Raw genomic sequence first — 25,596 nt, forward strand, 5'->3', positions numbered from 1 at the left:
AGCAAAAAATTATAAAATGTCCACGAGTCAAATAACAAGCCAGGAATCAAAACCAGAGCTGGTAGTCAGACGAGCCGAGTCAGGAGCCAAAGCGAATAGTCAGACGAGCCGGAATCAGAAACAAGGAGAACAGCAGAGTCAGGAACAAGTCAGGGATCAGGAACCAGGAAGGACGTCAAGCAGCCAGATAATACACAGGAACTCTCACAAACAGGTCTGAGACAACGCAAAGGCAAAGCATACTGAACAGAGGCCCTTTAAATAATAAATGACATCACAATTCTGAGACTGCATCCTGTCTCACATGGATGATGCACAACAGTCTGGCCATAAAAGGAAGTGCAGGAAGTGAGCAGCATCCCCCACAATGCACCAAGTCAGGAAGAGAGGTGAGTAAAATGGCTGCCAGCAGCACATGGCAAACACAACAGGGAAAAACCCTGACAAGTCTCATCCACCCAGGGGCAGATTGTTGTCAAACCTATCTTCAAGGCCAGAAAAGAGAGAAGCCTTTCTGGGATGCGTGAGGAGTCTCTCCTCCCTGGGAGTCATTGTCCTGGTACCTCTTACAGAAAGAGGTCTGGGGAACTATTCAAACCTTTTTGTGGTCCCAAAGAAGGAGGGAACTTTCCACCTTATTCTGGACCTAAAGTGCTTAAACAAGTTCCTTTCTGTCCCCTCATTAAAGATGGAGACAATAAGGTCCATCCTTCCCTTAGTTCAGGAAGGACAGTTCATGACCACGATAGATCTGAAGGATGCTTACCTTCACATTCTAATACACAAGGAACACTTCCAGTTCCTAAGGTTTGCATACCTGGACCAGCACTTACAGTTTATTGCACTTCTGTTTGGTATAGCTACTGCTCCAAGAGTTTTTAAGAAGGTTCTAGGGGCTTTGCTTGCAGTGGCCAGAACCAGAGGTATAGCAGTAGTGCCATAGGCACTGGTTCAAGCACTATCTCGTCGTCTGGCAGAGGATCATTTGAAAGCCCTTCTATCTCTTCAATCTCATGGATGGAAGATAAACTTAATAAAGAGTTCTCTGGAATTCCTGGGTATTATAATAGACTCCATATCCATGAGAATATTTCTTACAGCCCAGATTTGTTACAAGCTTACTTCCGCTTTTCTTGCCCTACAGACCTCCTTAAGTCCCTCTGTGGCTCGGTGTATGGAGGTGATTGGTCTCATCGTGTCCAGCATGGACATCATTCCTTTTGCCAGATTCCATCTCAGACCTCTTCAACTGTGCATGCTGAGGCAGTGGAATGGTGATCATTTGGATCTGTCTCAACAGATTTCTCTGGAAAACCGGTCACGAGAATCACTCTCCTGGTGGCTCTGTCCAGATCACCTGTCCCAAAGGACATCCTTCTTGAGACCATCCTGGGGGATTGTGACTACGGACGCAAGTCTATCAGGAAGGGGAGCTGTTTGGGGTGCTAGGAAGGCACAGGGCCTGTGGACCCGAGAGGGATCCCTCCTCCCGATCAACATTCTAGAACTTTGAGCAATCTTCAATGCTCTGAAGGCTTAGCCTCTTCTGGGTTAATCCTAGTTTATCAGATTCCAATCAGACAACATAACCTCAGTGGCTTACATAAACCATCAGGGGGGTACGAGGAGCTCCCTAGCAATGAGGGAAGTATCTCTGATTCTGGAGTGGGCAGAGGCCCACAACTGCTTGCTGTCAGCGATCCACATTCTGGGTGTGGACATTTCGGAAGCGAATTTCCTCAGCAGACGGTCCTTTAATCCAGGGGAATGATATCTCCTTCCCAAGGTGTTAATGGAGATTTGCAACAGATGGGGGACACCGGAGATAGATCTCATGGGGTCCCGGCTCAATTCCAAGTTGCCTAGATATGGGTCGTGGTCCAGGGATTCTCAGGCAGAGCTAATAAATGCATTAGCAGTGCCTTGGAGGTTAAATGTAATTTACATTTTTCCACCGTTACCACTTCTTCCTCGAGTAGTGGCCCGCATCAAGCAGGAGCAGGCATCAGTAATTCTGATTGCTCCATTGTGGCCGCAAAGAATGTGTTTTGTGAATCTGGTGGGGATGTTCTCATCTCCTCTGTGGAAGTTACCTTGTCGCAGGGATCTGCTGGAACAGGGTCCTTTTTGTTAATCAAAATCTAGATTCTCTGAGGCTGACTGCGTCGAGATTGAACGCTTAGTCTTAAACAAGAGAGGTTTTTCTGAGAGGGTTGACACTCATGCAGGCTTGTAAGCCTATTACTTGCCGCATCTATCATAAGGTGTGGAGATCTTACTTATGCCAGGTGAAACCACGCTCTTCACACCAGAATAAGGTCAAGGCTGCCAGGATTCTTTCCTTTCTCCAGGAGGGTCTGGAGAAGGGCCTTTCTGCCAGTTCCCTGAGGGGACAGATTTCTGCCCTTTCTGTTTTTCTGCATAAGAGGCTTGCGGAGTTCCCTGACGTGCAATCCTTCATTATGGCTCTGATCAGGATCAGACTTGTGTTTAGATCTAGTGCTCTACCTTGGAGTTTGAATCTTGTTCTAACATTTTTGCATCGGGCTCCGTGTGAGCCTATGCATTCGGTTATCAAATTGTTGTCCTGGAAGGTTCTTTTTCAATTTGCTATTGCGTCGGCACACAGAGTTTCTGAAATGGCTGCCTTGCAATGTGAGCCTTATCTGGTGTTCCACACTGATCAGGCTGTTTTACGTACCCGCTTGGGTTCCTTCAAAAGAACGTTTGCTTCGTAATCTGTCTGTGGTTCGAGCTTTGAAGTTTTATCTTCAAGCTGCTAAGGATTTTAGACTTCTTCCTTGTTCATCTACTCTGGGAAGCGTAAGGGTCTGAAGGCCTCTTCGACTTACTCATCTTTTTGGTTGAGGAGTGTTATACGCTTAGCTTAAGAGTCAGTGGGACATAGACCTCCTCAGAGGATTATGGCTCATTCCACTAGAGCGGTGGCTTCCTCTTGGGCCTTTGAAAATGAGGCCTCTATGGATTAGATTTGTAAGGTGGCTACCTGCTTCTCCTTACATACTTTTTCAAAGTTCTACAAATTTGATGTTTTTGTTTTGGCGGAAGCAGCTTTTGGGAGAGAGGTTTTGCAGGCTGTGGTGCCCTCAAATTAGGGTGCTTCTTTCTTTTACCCAACAGTAAGGAATGATGCCGTGGACTCTCCTCATATTAAGAAGGAAAACATAAATTATAATTACCTGATAATTTAATTTCCTTCTGTATGAGGAGAGTTCACGGCCCCCGCCCGTATACACCGATGGGCGGACCAAATTTAGTTTTTCTCTTCCGACACCATTTATACCCTGATATTTCTCGTACTGTTCCTTTAATGACTGGGATATGAGGGAAGTAGGGGGGAGTATTCAAGCCTTTGGCTGGGGTGTCTTTGCCTCCTCCTGGTGGCCTGGTTCAGTATTCCCCAACAGTAAGGAATGATGCCATGGACTCTCCTCATACAGAAGGAAATGAATTTATCAGGTAAGCATAATTTGTTATCCCTTTGTCCAGGCTTGTGGCTATACTGTAGTAAAGGTCCATCTGGTCAAGTGTTTGATAATGCAGTTTTTTAGCATAAAGGTGCAGTGCACTTGGGAGAGCCATTCGGTGATGGTAGGGGTTGTACTTTGTTTCCAATGCCTTGGTATGACTTGTTTGGCACTGTTTAGAAGAATTAGAAGGGCATTGTTATAGATTTTAGATAGTTTGGGGATGGGTTTGTATAGAAATCCTATAGTTGGGTCCAAGGTTATATGTATAGAGAGTAATTAGTTTATTTTTTCTATTATTGATGACCAGAATTTAGAGATGATTGGACATGTTCACCATATGTGGATAAGAGTACCTCTTTCTCCACACTCTCTCTCCAGCATCTATCAGATTCATTAGGGAAGATTGCCTTAAGTCTATGAGGGGTTAAGAACCATCGGATTAATACTTTGTAATTGGTTTCTAAAACTGATGCAGATATGGAAACTTTCGCTGTGCGAATAAAGATAGTGTTCCATTCTTCCCTGGATGGTGGGGACATTAGTTTGCGTGACCAGGCATTCGTGTATGAAGGTAGTGCAGTGGGTTGCAGTGTTGTTAATAATTTGTATATCAATGATAATGTGCCACTATTTGTGAGGTTTCCTGAACATAAGATTTCAAATGGATATCTTTGTCTGAAGAAGTTGTGTTTGTTAGGATGTGTTGATGTGAAGTGTTGAAGTTGGTGGTATGTGCGACAATTCTTAAAGGGGTCTAAACCACTATTAGCCCTGGGCTAGTTTTTAGTCTTTCCCCATTTGAAATAGTCTAGAATGGTCTCGTCGTTTAATGTCACAATCAGAGTATGGCGGAGACATTCTGTGAATGTCAAGGCGTCATCTAGCAATAGAGGTGTCAGCGGAGATGGTAATGAGGAAATAGGATTTGTGGTGTTGAGTAGTTTTCCAAGTTTGGACCACTTCATGTATTATGGGATAAGTGTAGGGTGTTTTGGGACATGTTTTCGCTGGGAGCCAGCATTTGCCCCAAGTTGTTTTTCTTGTAAGTGATGGTCCAGTTTTGCACCAATCTACTATTCTTTGGTTTATTGCTGCTCTTCATTATCTTGTTAGACAGGGCACACCTATATTTAAGAAGTATGGACTGGAGTTTGGGTATTATAAGAGTCAGGTAATAATATTGGTAGGGTCTGAAAGTAATATAGAATTCTCAGTAGGATAGTCATTTTCACCACATGTATGCGGCCTAGCCATGATAGGGTTTTTTGTTTCCATCTGTTCAATTCAGTTGAAGTCTCTGTCAGCAATTTGTCATAATTTAATGTCAAAAGGTATTTACGGTCAGAGGTGAGCTGGATTCCTAAGTATTTTTTGGAGCAGGTTTGATGCTTTAAGTTATAGGTTTGCTGAAAACATTTAAGAGATGGTTAATCTATTCCTATTCCCATAATTTCTGACTTTGAGTGCTTTATGGAAATGTTTGAATATTGGCCATAAATTTTAAGTGCTTTTAATACTGCTGGTATAGATTGTTTTGGGTCGGACATTGTAAATAGAACATTGTCCGCATTGAGTGAAATTTTAAATGTCATATCTCCTACTCATATGCCCTGGATATTGTCATCTATTATGATATGTAATGCTAGAACCTCGATCGCGAGTGCAAATAACAGCGGTGACAGAGGGCAACCCTGTCTTGTACCGATATGAATATGGAACTGATGGGAGCGGGAGTTAAGTTTAACTGTAGCGTACGGTGCATTGTAAAGGGAGAAAATACGTTAGATTAGTGGACTGTTGAAACCAAATTGAAGGAGCGTGTGTTTTAGAAATTGCCAATTTAATCTATTGAAGGCTTTTTCGGCATCCATATCCAATATAGTAGCTGGAATATCCTCATTTTTAACGTAATTGGTGAGCTGTATAATTTTGTCCGTGTTGTCACGCGCTTCTCTACCTGGGATAAATCCAACTTGGTTAAAGTGAATTATATGGGGTAAAATGTTAATTCTATTGGCTAGGATTCTTGCATTCATTTTGATATCCAAATTTAGGAGTGAGATAGGTCTATAGTTTATTGGAGAATTTGATTAATTTCCTGGTTTAGGAAGTACAGCTATCCTGGCTTCAAGCATGTGGGGTGGAAAGGGATTCCCAGAGTCTACTTTATGGAAAAGTGATAATAGGTGTGGAATTAGTATACCTTGGAATATTTTGGAATATTTTGTGGATAAACCGTCTGGGCCAGGGCTTTTTTGTTTTAGGTTTTTAATAACATCTAATTTCCTTTTTAGAAACGGGCTGATGTAGTGTGTTTCTCATGTCTGCATTGAGGCAAGGTATTCCTGAGTTTTGAATATATTCTGCACACTGATATAAAAAAATTGGCGGTTATACAAGTCAGTGTAATAGTCTGTTAAAACTACAAGAGACATAGGTCAGATTTTCAGTTTTTCCTTCCTTGTCTTTTAGCTTTTGTATATACAATTTGAGTTTTCTTCTTTAAAGCCCTACCTAGTAACCTACCGGCTTTGTTCCTTTTGGTAAAGAATTTTCTTTTGAGAAAAAAGGCGGTTTGTTGTGTATTTTTATTTAATTGGTTTTGTAATTGTTTGGTGTCGGCTTCTTTAAAATATTATCATCCATAGGATGTAGTTTGTGTTGGTAGTCTAATCTGGATAAGATGGAAGACAGTGAGTTATATTTTTATATTTTTTTGTTTTATATGTGATATATTACGAATTAAGTCTCCCCTCATGTAGCACTTATGGGTTTCCCATAGGGTAAAGTCATTAATGTCTGTGGTTTTGTTGATAGAGAAGAACTCTTGTAAAGATTCTGTAAGCTTATGTACAGTGGCGGGGTCCAAAAGTATGAAATCTAGTCTCCAAAGGAACTGAGTATTTGGTTTAGTGGGCCAGTTCAGAGCAAGTACTATTGCCGAGTGATCGGACCTGGAAGTGTGACTAATGTGCACTTTTTGAAACATATTGTAAGCCTGTTTGATTAAAAAAAATAGTCCAGTCTGGAGTATGTCTTGTTGGGATGAGGAAAAAAAGGAGTAGTCTCTTCTTAGGGTTAAGGTATCTCCAAGTATCATGGAGATGTAAGTTAGTAGAGTTGGACCAGATGGATCTAAGGGTTTTTTGTGGGATTGTGATTTTGAATTTAGAAGAGTCTATTTTTGGATTAAAGGGGAAGTTTGTCTCCTAACTATTGTGGTTCCTTGGGCAAAATCTAATATTCTATTGAACGTGGATGTGAAAAATTTTGATGTGGTTTGGTTGGGTGCATATATGTTTACAAGTGTGACCAGACTTCCATATAAGAGGCCTTTAATTGCCAAGTATCTGCCTTCTTTGTCCCTTTCTGTTTGTTTTTCTAAAAATGGTACACCCCTTTTAAATGGAATACTGACACCGTTTTGTCTGGAATTGTAAGAACTGTGGTAAAGGGTAACATAATTGGCGTCAAAATATTTTGGTTCATTATTGGGGCGGAAGTGCGTTTCCTGTAATATATCAGCACTTTTGCATTTAAGGTCTAATAGTGCTTGTTTCCTTTTTTGGGGTGCATTGAAGCCTTTTACATTTTGTGATATGAGTAATACATGGTTATGTGAGGATGCCATTCTTCAAAATAGAAATGTGTAGGTCTGTCATAATGCCTAGTTTGAAGGACCTTTTTTGGTAGAAAGAAATAAACAATACAGGTAAACTAGTAACGATAACAACAATAACAACATTTTGTGTATTTCGCAAAGCTAGATTATAACTGTCATGTAGTTCCTCTGAGGGACCGTGGTTGCATCTTGCAGGGAAACAAAATAGGGGTATGATGGGACCGTTTTTCTAAAGTAAGTGATAAATACAAAAGACATGAGATTCTTGTTTCTGGGTAGTAAATGATCTATTATGTCTCAGTTAAATTAACTATTAGTATGGGGAGAGATATATACAGTTAATTTTTTTGAATATCACTTGATGTGTAAGGTGTAGTTACACATAAATTATGTTTAAACTTATCCTAAATAAGGATGATATACATCCCTGTAAAGAATGGGATTAGAATAAGCTACATAGGTGTACAAAACCTGTGAAGGAAAAAAGGAAACAAAAGTAGTTCCGTCATTCGTGACCCAGAGTGGAAGGGTAAAATATGATCAGTCCTACTTAGCAGGATCATGAGTGTCTTCTGGAGATTTATTCCTTGAACTTGTGGAGCCGGACTGTTCCATGGTGTTGATTGTGGCGGAGAGTTTTCCCTTTCTTCTTGGAGGAATTATTTCCCAGCCTTTTGTTTTCCTTGCTGTTCTGGAATATCCGAGGCTGGAGGGTTGGAAGTAGGTGTGGGAGGGTCCAGACCTAATAGGTTGCAAAACTTTGATTTCAGATGGTTTAGTGCATAAAATTATTTTGTCATGGATGACTAGGAGGTGAAAAGGGATGCCCCAGCAATAAGGATTTTTTTTTTATTCTTAGCAAAGTAGTGAGGAGAGTTATTTTCTTCTCTGAAGGGTTCTTGGGGATAGGTCTGCTTCGAATTGAAGCACTGATCCTCTGAATTTTATAAGTTGAAACTTTCTGGAAGCTGCCATCAGTTCCTCTTCCAGGGGAAGCTTTTGAATTTGATAATGTCAAGAGGTGGTGGTCTGGGTCTTAAGGCCCCACTTAAAATCAGCTGCAGCTGGATCTCCAGTCATGTGGTAGAAAAGTGCTCTGAGAAAGGTTAGATCTCTTGGTAGGGTGGATTCTGGGATTCCCCTAATCCTGATGTTCTTTCTCCGGCCCCTGTTTTCCAAATTCTCTATTTTATCCTGTAGGTTGGAGATTTCTTCAGTATGTTCAAGGATGGATTGGACGTTCTTCAGTTGTTGTCTCCTCATTTTCCTCTAGAGCTTCTACTCTGAATCTCAGAGTATGAATGTCTTGCCTGAGATCAGCATGCTCTTCTCTAATGCAGGATCTAAGGATATCCATTAGATCTTTAGTGGATGCCAGAGGAGGAATAGATAGTGCTGGATCAGCCGGAGCTACTGCAGAGGAGGTTGCAGGAGAGGTAGATGTGAGAGATTGTGGATCAGGGGAGTTCCTTGACTTGGGAAAGTTTTAAATACAGTGTTCATTGTTAGTGAAATAGGAGCTTACAGTCTGTTAGTAAGTGACTGTAGTTTTAGTATTTTTAATGGCTTTATATTTCTTTTATACTCCATTTTGTGTAGTAGGCTTTAAGGGGTGGCTTCACAGTGTTCAAAGTATACTTTATGTTGTAGCCTCAGTTTTGATTTATAGCTGTAGGAATGGGCTATTATGGGAAGCGATAGTAGGCCTCAGTCTGCTTATGGACCACAGTCACTATAAATTTTACAAGGCCTGTAGTTATTATATGTAGACAAACCAATCCAGTAGCAATTATAGGTATTGATTATCAGAATCTGAGATTCAGGTTTATGGTACCTGTTGTGTTTGAATGCCTAATATTGGCTCTTACTAGGTAAGAGAGGTGTGGGGCCCAACTGTGTTAATTTGTAGTGTGCAAATAACGCTCACCTTTGCTTTTGCTGGTAGCTGGGTGTTCCGTACTAAAAGTTGGGCTTTCTAGGCCTAGGGAGCAGGATGAGTGATGGCGGTAAGACTGCTGCTCCCACTCCGCTCTGTTGCAGTCAGATATTGCAATGACATATGGCCAAGTATCTCCAGACCTCGTCGGAGTTGTTGGCAGAGAGTGGGTGAGTGCCGGGGATCAGGTAAGTGGTATGCGATCAGTCCGCTGATGAGAAGGCCTCAAGGCTATGTCGGCAGTGGTGTGCCTGATCCGTGATTAGCAATTGAAGGTCACATGGTTTCTCTCTGGGATTGGAAGAGCCAAATCTGAGTTCAGCTTGTTGCACGTGGGTCCATTAGGTGCGGGGGGTATTCCAGATGCCTGTGAAGACTTTTTGAGTTGTCGGTCTTCAGTGTGGGCTTCTCATTAGTGTTGGATTTAGGTTCCCATCACGGGAGCTGCGGACTTAAAGGGACACTAAACCCAAATTTTATTTTGTGATTCAGCTAGAGCATGCAATTTTAAGCAACTTTCTAATTTACTATTATCAATTTTTCTTTGTTCTGTTATCTTTCTTTGAAATAGAAGGCATCTAAGCTTTTTTGGTTCAGACTTTGGACAGCACTTTTCTTTTATTGGTGGATGAATTTATCCACCAAACAGGTTGTTCTTCAAAAAATGGGCCGGCATCTAAACTTACATTCTTGCATTTTAAATAAAGATACCAAGAGAATGAAGAAAATTTGATAATAGGAGTAAATTAGAAAGTTGCTTAAAATTTCATGATTTGAATCGTAAAAAGAAAAAATTGGGTTCTCTCCGCAAGATACCCCCCGCCCCCCCATGTAATCCTTTTAAATGAGTATTATATAAAAATGTATACTGCAAGACTGTTGCCATTTACAGATTGTGAAGGTATGACCAGTCTAATATAGCTAAATGCTGTGAAGTGGCTATTGAAACTTTGTAATTGTTTCTGTCTTCTGTGTCCAGTCATTTGCCACCATTACTTATGGGATTATATCTCCTTCCCAACAGGAAGTTGCAAGAGGATCACCCAAGCAGAGCTGCTATATAGCTCCTCCCCTCACACGTCATATCCAGTCATTCTCTTGCAACTCAACTAGATAGGTCGTTGTGAGAGGTCTCTGGTGTTTTTATACTTAGTTTATTTCTTCAATCAAAAGTTTGTTATTTTAAATGGCACCGGAGTGTGCTGTTTGTTCTCAGGCAGTATTTAGAAGAAGAATCTGCCTGCGTTTTCTATGATCTTAGCAGAAGTAACTAAGATCCACTGGCTGTTCTCGCACATTCTGAGTGGGGTAACTTTCAGAAAGGGAATAGCATGCGGGGAATCCTGCAAACGAGGTATGTGCAGTAAATTATTTTTCTAAGGAATGGAATTGACTAAGAAAATACTGCTGATACCGATGTAATGCAAGTACAGCCTTAAATGCAGCAGTGACTGGTATCAGGCTGATGAATGTATGTACAATAAGTAATTTTCTAAGGAATGGAATTTGACTAAGAAAATACTGTTAATACCGAAGTATTGTATAAGCCTTAACTGCAGTAGAAGCGACTGGTAGCAGGCTTATTAATAACACTATCTAACTTTTAAAGTGTATGTTTAAAACGTTTACTGGCATGTTATTCGTTTTTTGTGAGGTACTTTGGTGATAAATCTTTTGGGGCATGAAATTTTCCACATGGCTGTTTATTTCTATATAGAAACGATTAACTGAGGTTTCCCACTGTTGTAATAGGAGTGGGAGGAGCCTATTTTAGCGCTTTTTTGCGCAGTAAAAATTCAGTTAGTCTTCCTGCTTCTTCCTCCTTGATCCAGGACGTCTCTAGAGAGCTCAGGGGTCTTCAAAAGTCATTTTGAGGGAGGTAATCAGTCACAGCAGACCTGTGACAGTGTGTTTGACTGTGATAAAAAACGTTAATTGTTAAATTGATTATCCGTTTTTGGGTATTAAGGGGTTAATCATCCATTTGCTAGTGGGTGCAATGCTTTTCTAACTTAATACATTTACTGTGAAGATTTGGTTGCTATAACTGATTTGGTTCATTGTTATTTCAACTGTGACGTTTTTTTTGTGCTTCTTAAAGGTGCAGTAGCGTTTTTTATATTGTTTGTAAATTTACTTGAAAGGTTTTTTCCAAGCTTGCTAGTCTCATTGCGAGTCTGTTTAAACATGTCTGACACAGATTAATCTGTTTGTTCACTATGTTTGAAGGCCAATGTGGAGCCCCACAGAAATATGTGTACTAAATGTATTGATGTCACTTTGAATAAAGGTCAATCTATATCTGTAAAGAAATTATCACCAGACAACGAGGGGGAAGTTATGCCGACTAACTCTCCTCACTAATACCTCCGCGTATTGCTAGGGGAGGTATTAGCGGCTCTGAATGATTGTAACACGGTTGCAATTCCAGAGAAAGTATGTAGGTTGGATAGATACTTTGCGGTACCGGTGTGTACTGATGTTTTTCCTATACCTAAAAGGCTTACAGAAATTATTAGCAAGGAGTGGGATAGACCCGGTGTGCCCTTTTCCCCACCTCCGATGTTTAGAAAAATGTTCCCGATAGACGCCACCACACGAGACTTATGGCAGACGGTCCCTAAGGTGGAGGGAGCAGTTTCTACTTTAGCTAAGCGTACCACTATCCCGGTGGAGGATAGTTGTGCTTTTTCGGATCCAATGGATAAAAAATTAGGTTACCTTAAGAAAATGTTTGTTCAACAAGGTTTTATCTTACAGCCCCTTGCATGCATTGCGCCTGTCACTGTGGCTGCGGCATTCTGGTTTGAGTCTCTGGAAGAGGCCATTCGCACAGCTCCATTGGATGAGATTATGGCCAAGCTTAAAGCACTTAAGCTAGCTAATGCATTTGTTTCTGATGCCGTTGTACATTTAACCAAACTAACGGCTAAGAACTCCGGATTCGCCATCCAGGCGCGCAGAGCGCTATGGATTAAATCCTGGTCAGCTGACGTGACTTCTAAATCTAAATTGCTTAATATTCCTTTCAAAGGGCAGACCTTATTCGGGCCCAGCTTGAAAGAAATTATTGCTGACATTACTGGGGGTAAGGGTCATACTCTTCCTCAGGACAGGGCCAAGTCAAAGGCCAAACAGTCTAATTTTCGTGCCTTTCGTAATTTCAAGGCAGGAGCAGCATCAACTTCCTCCGCTCCAAAACAGGAAGGACCTGTTGCTCGTTACAGACAGGGCTGGAAAACTAACCAGTCCTGGAACAAGGGCAAGCAGGCCAGAAAGCCTTCTTCTGCCCCTAAGACAGCATGAAGAGAGGGCCCCCTATCCGGAAACGGATCTAGTGGGGGGCAGACTATCTCTCTTCGCCCAGGCTTGGGCAAGAGATGTCCAGGATCCCTGGGCGTTGGAGATCATATCTCAGGGATATCTTCTGGACTTCAAAGCATCTCCTCCACAAGGGAGATTTCATCTTTCAAGGTTATCAGCAAACCAAATAAAGAAAGAGGCATTTCTACGCTGTGTGCAAGACCTCTTAGTATTGGGGGTGATCCACCCAGTTCCGCGGACGGAACAAGGGCAAGGGTTTTTACTTGAATCTGTGGTTCCCAAGAAAGAGGGAACCTTCAGACCAATCTTGGACCTAAAAATCTTAAACAAATTCCTAAGAGTTCCATCATTCAAAATGGAAACTATTCAAACCATCCTACCCATGATCCAAGAGGGTCAATACATGACCACGGTAGACTTAAAGGATGCCTACCTTCATATACCGAATACAAAGATCATTATCGGTACCTAAGATTTGCCTTTCTAGACAGTTTGTAGCTCTTCCCTTCGGGTTGGCTACGGCCCCGAGAATCTTTACAAAGGTTCTGGGCTCACTTCTGGCTGTTCTAAGACCGCGAGGCATAGAGGTGGCTCCGTATCTAGACGACATCCTGATACAGGTGTCAAGCTTTCAAATGGCCAAGTCTCATACAGAGATAGTTCTGGCATTTCTGAGGTCGCATGGGTGGAAGGTGAACGTGGAAAAGAGTTCTCTATCACCACTCACAAGAGTCTCCTTCCTAGGGACTCTTATAGATTCTGTAGAGATGAAAATTTACCTGACGGAGTCCAGGTTATCAAAACTTCTAAATGCTTGCAGTGTCCTTCATTCCATTCCACGCCCGTCAGTGGCTCAGTGCATGGAGGTATTCGGCTTAATGGTAGCGGCAATGGACATAGTGCCATTTGCGCGCCTGCATCTCAGACCGCTGCAATTATGCATGCTAAGTCAGTGGAATGGGGATTACTCAGATTTGTCCCCTCTACTAAATCTGGATCAAGAGACCAGAGATTCTCTTCTCTGGTGGCTTTCTCGTGTCCATCTGTCCAAGGGTATGACCTTTCGCAGGCCAGATTGGACGATTGTAACAGATGCCAGCCTTCTAGGTTGGGGCGCAGTCTGGAACTCCCTGAAGGCTCAGGGATCGTGGACTCAGGAGGAGAAACTCCTCCCAATAAATATTCTAGAGTTAAGAGCAATATTCAAGGCTCTTCTAGCTTGGCCTCAGTTAGCAACACTGAGGTTCATCAGATTTCAGTCGGACAACATCACGACTGTGGCTTACATCAACCATCAAGGGGGAACCAGGAGTTCCCTAGCGATGTTAGAAGTCTCGAGGATAATTCGCTGGGCAGTCTCTCACTCTTGCCACCTGTCAGCGATCCACATCCCAGGCGTAGAGAACTGGGAGGCGGATTTTCTAAGTCGTCAGACTTTTCATCCGGGGGAGTGGGAACTCCATCCGGAGGTGTTTACTCAACTGGTCCATCGTTGGGGCAAACCAGAACTGGATCTCATGGCGTCTCGCCAGAACGCCAAGCTTCCTTGTTACGGATCCAGGTCCAGGGACCCGGGAGCGGTGCTTATAGATGCTCTGACAGCCCCTTGGGTCTTCAACATGGCTTATGTGTTTCCACCATTCCCGATGCTTCCTCGACTGATTGCCAGGATCAAACAGGAAAGAGCATCAGTGATTCTGATAGCGCCTGCGTGGCCACGCAGGACCTGGTATGCAGACCTAGTGGACATGTCGTCCTGTCCACCATGGTCTTCCTCAGAGGCAGGACCTTCTAATTCAGGGTCCTTTCAATCATCCAAATCTAATTTCTCTGAGACTGACTGCATGGAGATTGAACGCTTGATTCTATCAAAGCGTGGCTTCTCGGAGTCAGTTATTGATACCTTAATACAGGCTCGGAAACATGTTACCAGAAAAATTTACCATAAGATATGGCGTAAATATTTATACTGGTGCGAATCCAAGAGTTACTCATGGGGTAAGGTTAGGATTCCTAGGATATTGTCTTTTCTACAAGAGGGTTTAGAAAAGGGCTTATCTGCTAGTTCGTTAAAGGGACAGATTTCTGCTCTGTCTATTCTTCTACACAAACGTCTGGCAGAAGTTCCAGATGTTCAGGCTTTTTGTCAGGCTTTGGCTAGGATTAGGCCTGTGTTTAAGACTGTTGCTCCGCCGTGGAGTTTAAACTTAGTTCTTAAAGTTCTTCAAGGTGTTCCGTTTGAACCCCTTCATTCCATTGATATTAAGCTGTTATCTTGGAAAGTTCTGTTTTTGATGGCTATTTCCTCGGCTCGAAGAGTTTCTGAGTTATCTGCCTTACATTGTGATTCTCCTTATCTGATTTTCCATTCAGACAAGGTAGTTCTGCGTACTAAACCTGGGTTCTTACCTAAGGTAGTTTCTAACAGGAATATCAATCAAGAGATTGTTGTTCCATCACTGTGTCCTAACCCTTCTTCAAAGAAGGAACGACTCTTGCATAATCTGGACGTAGTCCGTGCCCTGAAGTTCTATTTGCAGGCAACTAAAGATTTTCGTCAAACTTCTTCCCTGTTTGTCGTTTACTCTGGACAGAGGAGAGGTCAAAAAGCTTCGGCTACCTCTCTCTCCTTTTGGCTTCGTAGCATACTACGCTTAGCCTATGAGACTGCTGGACAGCAGCCTCCTGAAAAAGTTACAGCTCATTCCACTAGAGCTGTGGCTTCCACCTGGGCCTTTAAGAATGAGGCCTCTGTTGAACATATTAGCAAGGCTGCAACTTGGTCTTCACTTCACACTTTTTCAAAATTTTACAAATTTGACACTTTTGCTTCTTCGGAGGCTGTTTTTAGGAGAGAGGTTCTACAGGCAGTGGTTCCTTCCGTTTAAAGTTCCTGCCTTGTCCCTCCCATCATCCGTGTACTTTAGCTTTGGTATTGGTATCCCATAAGTAATGGATGACCCGTGGACTGAATACACTTAACAAGAGAAAACATAATTTATGCTTACCTGATAAATTTATTTCTCTTGTAGTGTATTCAGTCCACGGCCCGCCCTGTCTTTTAAGGCAGATCTAAATTTTTAATTCAAACTACAGTCACCACTGCACCCTATGGTTTCTCCTTTCTTGTCTTGTTTCGATTGAATGACTGGATATGACGTGTGAGGGGAGGAGCTATATAGCAGCTCTGCTTGGGTGATCCTCTTGCAACTTCCTGTTGGGAAGGAGATATAATCCCATAAGTAATGGATGACCCGTGGACTGAATACACTACAAGAGAAATAAATTTATCAGGTAAGCATAAATTATGTTTTTTTCTTTGCATTAATGTTTTGTAGATCAGTGTTCCTCAAGTACCTAAACAGTCTAAGTTTTCATTATAGCTGAACTTGAGCACAGGTGAAATAATCTGCTTATTGGTAACCATGGTTACTAACCTGTTCTCTATTTCAGCTATAATCAAAATCTGTCCTGTTGGGGGGTATTTTGAGGACCGCAGTTGAAAAACACTGTTGTAGATGATCCATTTATATAGCCCATCTGGGAGTGTTTTGTAACAATGTGTAATTTTTTTTTATTTTTTTTTAACATTGCAGTGCTTTTCAGACTCTTAACCAAGCCCCCAAAGCTTCAGATGTAAAGTATTCAGACTCCTGCTTGTTCCTGTTTGTGTAGTCTGTCTCTTCATATGCTGGGGAGGGGGAGTGTCTGCCCTTTATGCTTTCCCTGCCACTGCTTAATCTCATCAACAGTGCTAAACATGGAGTTTCTAAATAAGTTTTTAAAAGGTTTTATACTGGATTTTTATATCTGTATCTGTGCATATTCTTCTTTATAGTAATGTTTATTACATGCAGTTATATGAAAATTGGTGTAAACTGTCCCTTTTAAATAGGAGTGGGGACAAGCAAAAATACTTAATTTATGGCTACATCTTAAAGACCATTACATACAGAAGACCTGATAATCCCAAAGTGCATGATAAAAAATCAGTGCACTACCACTTACACTGAGATTTAATTGGGCTATAGATTTTAAATGTCCTTAAATTTGCTATCTCTCTGTACCATGTGACGGCTATCAACCAATCAGACTCCACTGAACTCTTGAAAATGCTTAGTAGTCGCTTTTGCCTCAAGTATGTATATAAAAATACAGAAGTGCATAGTTTGATAGATCGTACAGTTTTAAGCGACTTTACTCCAATTTACTTCCACTATCTGAATCATTAGCGTCCCTAAGTGCAAAAAAGCTCTGTTGTATGCAAGCAACAGTGTAATAAAACATAAAACCCACCATTTTTTTTCCATGAGTAGTAAGGTAAATTTAGGAGCGTGCACCTGTCTACAGCACTATATTACAGTAGTTCTGCAAGAAATGTTATACTTTAGCAAGACCACTAGCTAAAAGCCCTTTTCCTGCCATAAATTGCTCTAGACACGTGCATGTTACATATCTAGATATCTCTTTAAGAAACTACATGAGAAAAAAGCAAATTTGAGAATACCGGTCAATTAACTTTTTTTTTTAAATTGTATGCTATGTCTGTATCATGACATTTTGGGTTTCAGGTCTAAGGTTTAAATTCTTCAAAAGGTTAGAGTTGAGTTTGAGGCCAGAGTAACGCCCGCTCATTGGGTTGGTCAATTACTCAAACACCGACTCGCCTGCACTCAGGGAAAAGATAGTCATTTTCACTGCTGTAGGTTCTGAAAGGCAGCAATCCCAGGGTTAAAGGGATACTGAACCCACATTTTTTATTTCAAGATTCAGATAGAGCATGCAATTTTAAGCAACTTTTTAATTTACTTTTAATTTTTATTCGTTCTCTTGGTATCTTTACTAAAAAAAGCAGGAATGTAAGCTTACGACCCGGCCCATCTTTGGTTCAGCACCTAGGTTGTACTTGCTGATTGGTGGCTAAATGGTATTCACCAATTAGCAAGTGCTATCCAGGGTCTGAACCAAAAATGGACCGGCTCGTAAGCTTACATTCCTGCTTTTTCAAATAACGATAGCAAGAAAATGAAGAAAAATTGATAATAGGATGCTTTATCTGAATCATTAAAGAAAAAATTTGGGTTCAGTATCCCTTTAAGTCAGATTCAGTCTGACATTTTGTTTGGTGGTGGGGAATTCTTATTTGGCTCAGTGACTTCATTGTCCATTTTTCCAGTATGATTGAAACAAATGAATTACATTATACATCAGGGGGTCGATCCGATAAAAATCGTCGCCCGCAAAAGCCGGCGACGCCAAGAATTGCGCGGATTTGGTATCCTATATACGGCGTAAGCTAGAAGTTACGCGCGTATATTTCTGCCGTCGCCCGCAGTTTTTTGGGCCATAGGCAGGTATACCAAACCCGCGCAGTTTGGTATCCAATATGCAGCGTAAGGACTTACGTGGCGAAAATGGAGAAAACTTACTCCATTTTCACCTCGCCACAAAAAGCAGCCGTAAGAAGCCTTACGCTGACTATTGGAGCCCCGTAACTCCCTAAACTAGCTGCTAAAATAAACCTAACACCTAACGCATGCGCAATGTCTATCTCCCTGTCAACCGCGATCTTCTAAAATAAACCTAACACCTAACGCATGCGCAATGTCTATCTCCCTGTCAACCGCGATCCCCCCCCCCCCCAAATCCCTAATAAAGTTATTACCCCCTAAAACGCCGCTCCCGGACCCCGCCGCCATCTACATAAACTAACCCCCTACTGTGAGCCCCTAAAACCGCCGCCATCTACCTTATCTATCCCGTAATCTGACCCCTTACACCGCCGCCACCTATATAAAAATTATTAACCCCTAATTTAATCTACCTACCCCGCCGCCAGCTATGTTATCTATATTAACCCTAAGTATATTATAGTTAATATAGTTATTACATTATATATATTAACTATATTAACCCTAATTATATTAGGGTTAATATAGTTAATATAGTTACTATAGTATTTATATTAACTATATTAACTCTATCTAACCCTAACACCCCTAACTAAATTTATATTAAATTAATCTAATTAATTTATAAACTAAAATATTCCTATTTAAATCTAAATACTTACCTATAAAATAAACCCTAAGATAGCTACAATATAATTAATAATTACATTCTAGCTATGTTAGGGTTAATAATTTTACAGGTAAATAGTTAATTATTTTAACTAGGTATAATAGATATTAAATAGTTATTAACTATTTAATATCTACCTAGTTAAAATAATTACCCAATTACCTGTAAAATAAATCCTAACCTAAGTTACAAATACACCTACACTATCAATAAATTTAATAAACTACTAACATCTATCTAAAAATACAATTAAATTAACTAAACTAAATTACAAAAAAAAACAAACACTAAATTACAAAAAATAAAAAAAAGATTACAAGATTTTTAAGCTAATTACACCTATTCTAAGCCCCCTAATAAAATAATAAACCCCCAAAATAACAAAAATTCCCTGCCCTATTCTAAATTAAACAAATTTCAAAGCTCTTTACCTTACCAGCCCTTAAAAGGGCCTTTTGTGGGGCATGCCCCAAAGAATTCAGCTCTTTTGCATTCAACAAATACAATCACCCCCCCCCCCCCATTACAACCCACCACCCACATACCCCTATTCTAAACCCACCCAAACCCCCCTTAAAAAATCCTAACACTACCCCCCTGAAGATCTCCCTACCTTGTCTTCACCACACCGGGCCGAACTCCTGATCCGATCCGGGCGATGTCGTCCTCCAAGCGGCAAAGAAGAAATCTTCCTCCGGCGACGTCTTCCTCCAAGCGGCAGCAAAGTCTTCATTCTTCCGGCGGCATCTTCAATCTTCTTTCTTCGCTCCGCCGCCGCGGAGCATCCATCCCGGCCGACTGCTAAACTTGGAATGAGGTACCTTTAAATGACGTCATCCAAGATGGCGTCCGCCGAATTCCGATTGGCTGATAGGATTCTATCAGCCAATCGGAATTAAGTTAAAAAAATCTGATTGGCTGATTGAATCAGCCAATCAGATTCAAGTTCAATCCGATTGGCTGATCCAATCAGCCAATCAGATTGAGCTCGCATTCTATTGGCTGTTCCGATCAGCCAATAGAATGCGAGCTCAATCTGATTGGCTGATTGGATCAGCCAATCGGATTGAACTTGAATCTGATTGGCTGATTCAATCAGCCAATCAGATTTTTTTAACTTAATTCCGATTGGCTGATAGAATCCTATCAGCCAATCGGAATTCGGCGGACGCCATCTTGGATGACGTCATTTAAAGGTACCTCATTCCAAGTTTAGCAGTCGGCCGGGATGGATGCTCCGCGGCGGCGGAGCGAAGAAAGAAGATTGAAGATGCCGCCGGAAGAATGAAGACTTTGCTGCCGCTTGGAGGAAGACGTCGCCGGAGGAAGATTTCTTCTTTGCCGCTTGGAGGACGACATCGCCCGGATCGGATCAGGAGTTCGGCCCGGTGTGGTGAAGACAAGGTAGGGAGATCTTCAGGGGGGTAGTGTTAGGATTTTTTAAGGGGGGTTTGGGTGGGTTTAGAATAGGGGTATGTGGGTGGTGGGTTGTAATGGGGGGGGGGGGGTGATTGTATTTGTTGAATGCAAAAGAGCTGAATTCTTTGGGGCATGCCCCACAAAAGGCCCTTTTAAGGGCTGGTAAGGTAAAGAGCTTTGAAATTTGTTTAATTTAGAATAGGGCAGGGAATTTTTGTTATTTTGGGGGTTTATTATTTTATTAGGGGGCTTAGAATAGGTGTAATTAGCTTAAAAATCTTGTAATCTTTTTTTTATTTTTTGTAATTTAGTGTTTGTTTTTTTTTGTAATTTAGTTTAGTTAATTTAATTGTATTTTTAGATAGATGTTAGTAGTTTATTAAATTTATTGATAGTGTAGGTGTATTTGTAACTTAGGTTAGGATTTATTTTACAGGTAATTGGGTAATTATTTTAACTAGGTAGATATTAAATAGTTAATAACTATTTAATATCTATTATACCTAGTTAAAATAATTAACTATTTACCTGTAAAATAAATATTAACCCTAACATAGCTATAATGTAATTATTAATTATATTGTAGCTATCTTAGGGTTTATTTTATAGGTAAGTATTTAGATTTAAATAGGAATATTTTAGTTTATAAATTAATTAGATTAATTTAATATAAATTTAGTTAGGGGTGTTAGGGTTAGATAGAGTTAATATAGTTAATATAAATACTATAGTAACTATATTAACTATATTAACCCTAATATAATTAGGGTTAATATAGTTAATATATATATAATGTAATACCTATATTAACTATAATATACTTAGGGTTAATATAGATAATATAGCTGGCGGCAGGGTAGGTAGATTAAATTAGGGGTTAATCATTTTAATAGAGATGGCGGCGGTGTAAGGGGCTTAGATTAGGGGTTAATAATTTTAATATAGATGGCGGCGGTGTTAGGGGCTCACTTTAGGGGGTTATAGATATAATATAGCTGGCGGCGGGGTACGGGAGCGGCGGTTTAGGGGTTAATAATTTTATTAGGTTGCGGCGGGGTAAAGGAGCGGCGGTTTAGGGGTTAATAGCATTTTTATTGTTAGGCTAGTGAGGGGGGATAGCGGATAGAGGGTTAGACAGTGCGGGCTATGTTAGGGAGGCGTGTTAGACAGTGCGGGCTATGTTAGGGAGGCGTGTTAGACAGTGCGGGTGTTTTAGACTTTAGTCAGGTTTTATAGGCGCCGGCAGATTCTAACGTGGCGCAAGTCACTGGCGACGCCAGAAATTTGTACTTACGCAGATTTCTGGACATCGCTGGTTTGTGAGACTTACGGCACGTTAGCATCTGACGGCGACCTATATGGGATGGCTCGAGTTGCGAGCTGAAACTGCGGGCGACGCCGGTTCCCTCGCTTGCGCCGCAAACTGCGATCGATATCGGATCGCGCCCCAAGTTTCATTTCTTAGGTCCTGGCTTGTAGATATTTTGAGGCTTGTTTGCACACAAGGGGAAAACCCACATAAACTGGCGGCAGGCTCTTAGGCTGGGTTATATTTATTTATTGGCTTTAAAGGGATAGTAAAGTCCTAATTAGACATTCATTATTTAGATAAAGCATACAATTTGTATACAACTTCCATCTCTTGTTATCCTTTGCTGAAAGGTTTATCTAGGTAAGCTCAGGAGCAGCAAAGAACCTAGGTTCTAGCTGCTCATTGGTGTTTGTGTGTATGTGTGTGTATGTATGTGTATATGTGTATATATATATATATATATATATATGTGTGTATATATATATATATATATATATATATATATATATATATATATATATATATATATATATATATATATATATATATATAATTTTTTTATTTTATTTTTTTTTTTACTTTATTTTTCCAAGTTAAAACCAAATCATGCAGGTAAAAACAATCTGCATTAGTTCAGGTGTTAGAGCAGGAGCTCCTTGCATACGTGTTTCGTGCGGCTTGGTCACTGCATATATATATATATACACACACACACACACACACTGGTTGTCATTGGCTCACCCATGTGTTAAATTAGAAACTTGTAGTGCATTGCTGCACCTTCAACAAATTATACCAAGAGAATGAAGCAAATCTGATAATAGAAGTAAACTGGACAGTTGTTTCAAATTGTATACTCTATTTAAATCATAGTTTCGTGTCTCTTTAAATAAATATCGCTAAAAGAGAAAAATATAAAATCTTACTTGCTAGTATGTCATTTGCGCACCTCGATAGGCATTGTGTCTAAGGTGTCCTTTGTGGAGGCGCATGATTGTAACTATATACATTGTTCTAAAGCAAATATGAATCTGAAAAATGAGCCAGGATTCTTTGCCCTTTGACCCCTAGACTGGCAGATCACTGATTGAATAGTTAGACTATTTTCTTTTTACAGGATCAGCTTGCAAGCTATGATGTGAATGGAGATGACTATGACCCAACCCCACGATATGATGTCAGCAATGAGAACAAGTGAGTTGGTATTTTATTACATGTTTATCCTATTAAACGTAAGTGTATATTAACGAAGGTATCTTTCACTGTGTTTTCCCAGTTTGACATTCTTTGGTTTTAATGGGCCAGTGTTCTGGCTTATGTTTGCCATTCTGTAGATAGCGTAATACCTAATGTACCCACGATAAGACAAGTGTTCCCATCCTAACCTAAATATGGTAATCACCTGAGTATTGTGCCAGAGATAGAAGGAAACTTAATTTAGCCTAATTTGAGTTTTAGTGTAAACTGTATGTTCGGTTCTAGTACTGGGTTTTTGTGACTTGGGTGGTAGCATGCATACAGTTTTGCTTCTAAATGTTTAGTTGGCTCAATTTACAGGTAACATGCTTTCTCAATTTGCCCCTGCATTATCTTTTTAAATACGTTCTGAGTTTGGGAATGTTGTTAGGCTCCACTAATACCTGATATAGCACTCCAAATTCTCAAAGATGCCAACAACCATACATTTTTAGGCAGACCCTTTTACTACATGGCCTGTGCTCTAGCAGGACAAGTAGATGAGGTGATATGGATCTAACTAGTGATAGGAGAAATAAGTAGTAGAAAATGACTCCTCCGCCTATACCAACAGGAAGATGTGATCTGTAGTATTGTGGCAACCACTGTTAGCATCCAAAAACTCTAGGACCACCCCTGAGCTACAACAAACCATTCTTTGGTCTGACACTTGCAATTGCTCTTGAGTGCATCATTTAAGTTATTTCTCATATTTTTTGAGCAAATTAACTACTTTGACTAAATATGAAAACTGGTTTAGTTTTCACAATATAATCACAAAACCTTTCGGATCCACACCTTTTTATGGCACCATATTTTAGCGGTTATGGTAAACTGGTATTTATACTAATAAAATAAATACTTCCAAACTAGGTTACCATTCAAATAAGAGGTGGTTTCCTTTTTATCTAGTCCATAACTCAAATCATACTTAAAGGGTCATTCTAATAATATATAAGCTGTATATTATTCTCAGATTAGAGCTTATATGTGCACTGGGGATCTGCAGAATGTCTGTTTATGTATCTTACAGCAGTTTTTATACCAATTTACAATAAGCTTTACAGCACAGCGTACACCCAAAAGTGAGACATAAGAAAATTACATGTTGTACTTTTATTTGGACTCTCTTCAAAAGGATAAATTACAAGCAACACACAATTATCTACATTTGTGTGAGAGACTATTAAAGGGATAGTAAACACCAAAAATGTCTATTTTTAAAAAGATAGATAACCCCATAATTTATCATTCCCCAGTATATTTCTATAACATTGTTGGTTATACAAAACTTTTTACCTCTGTAATTGCCTTGTATCTAAGCTTCTGCCTATTGCCTCCTCATCTCAGATCTTTTGACAGACTTGAATTTCAGGCAATTAGTGCTGTCTATTAAATAACTCTGCATATTGGCAGATAGAGGCGCTGGTTCTAAGGGATCTCCAAAAGATTTTTCTGTTTCACAATTTTCCCAGAAGAATTCTGTCTGTATCTGTGTTCAAAGAATATCACATTGGCATAGTATGTCTGAACACCTTAATACATAAGTGCAGTATACTCACAGAATAATATCAGACAAGCGGCTCCACAGGTGATTTTGCAATCTTCCCAAAAAGGGGTTCTGTCTGTATCTGTGTTCAAAGAATATCACATTGACATAGTATGTCTGTGCACCTTAATATATAAGTGCAGTATACTCACAGAATGATATCAAGCAAACAGCTCCACAGGTGGTATCACAAAAAAACAGCAGGTGATTTCACAAAAAAACAATAAGGAAAGTAAAAAAGCTGGCTTTTTAAATAAAATGTTTATTTTGCTCTTCACGTGCATGAGCACAATGTTACTCAAATTAAACACATGATCCAATGCCCTCTAGCTGTGAAAAACTGTCAAATGCATTCAGATAATAGGCAGCATTCAAGGGCTTAGAAATTAGCATATGAGCCTACCTAGGTTTTGCTTTCAACTGAGAATACCAAGAGAACAAAGCAAATTTGATGATAAAAGTAAATTAGTTGTTTAAAATTACATGCCCTATCTGAAACATAAAAATGTTTATTTTGGACTTTACTATCCCTTTAAGGTATTTCTTTCATGTAATTAGCAAGAGTCCATGAGCTAGTGACGTATGGGATATACATTCCTACCAGGAGGGGCAAAGTTTCCGAAACCTCAAAATGCCTATAAATACACCCCTCACCACACCCACAAATCAGTTTTACAAACTTTGCCTCCTATGGAGGTGGTGAAGTAAGTTTGTGCTAGATTCTACGTTGATATGCGCTCCGCAGCAGGATGGAGCCCGGTTTTCCTCTCAGCGTGCAGTGAATGTCAGAGGGATGTGAGGAGAGTATTGCCTATTTGAATTCAATGATCTCCTTCTACGGGGTCTATTTCATAGGTTCTCTGTTATCGGTCGTAGAGATTCATCTCTTACCTCCCTTTTCAGATCGACGATATACTCTTTTATATATTTATATATATATATATATATATATATATATATATATATATATATATATATACACACCATTACCTCTGCTGATTTTCGTTTCAGTACTGGTTTGGCTTTCTACAACATGTAGATGAGTGTCCTGGGGTAAGTAAATCTTATTTCTTCTGTTATGTGCGATCAGTCCACGGGTCATCATTACTTCTGGGATATAACTCCTCCCCAACAGGAAATGCAAGAGGATTCACCCAGCAGAGCTGATATAGCTCCTCCCCTCTACGTCAGTCCCAGTCATTCTCTTGCACCCAACGACTAGATAGGATGTGTGAGAGGACTATGGTGATTATACTTAGTTTTTATGACTTCAATCAAAAGTTTGTTATTTTACAATAGCACCGGAGCGTGTTATTACTTCTCTGGCAGAGTTTGAAGAAGAATCTACCAGAGTTTTCTACTATGATTTTAACCGGAGTAGTTAAGATCATATTGCTGTTCTCGGCCATCTGAGGGAGGTAAAGACTTCAGATCAGGGGACAGCGGGCAGATGAATCTGCATTGAGGTATGTAGCAGTTTTTATTTTCTGAATGGAATTGATGAAAAAATCCTGCTATACCATTATTATGACATGTATGTATACACTTCAGTATTCTGGGAATGGTTTTTCACCGGAACTACTCTGTTAAAGGTTACTAATCCTTTTAATAAATATTGTCATGTTA

The 25,596-nt window shown here is 40.2% G+C and overlaps 1 protein-coding gene across 1 annotated transcript in view; it reads left to right on the forward strand.

Moving 5' to 3' along the window:
• The window catches only part of PCSK6 (proprotein convertase subtilisin/kexin type 6), a 742,641-nt gene that overhangs the window by 191,952 nt on the left and 525,093 nt on the right, over window positions 1-25,596 (forward strand). Inside the window, exon 5 of the mRNA XM_053717589.1 lies at window positions 22,303-22,379. Coding sequence (XP_053573564.1) covers window positions 22,303-22,379 — 77 coding nt within the window. The remainder of the gene's footprint in view (window positions 1-22,302; window positions 22,380-25,596) is intronic.

This window comes from Bombina bombina, chromosome 6, assembly GCF_027579735.1.
Source record: "Bombina bombina isolate aBomBom1 chromosome 6, aBomBom1.pri, whole genome shotgun sequence".
Classification (NCBI taxonomy): Eukaryota; Metazoa; Chordata; class Amphibia; order Anura; family Bombinatoridae; genus Bombina; species Bombina bombina.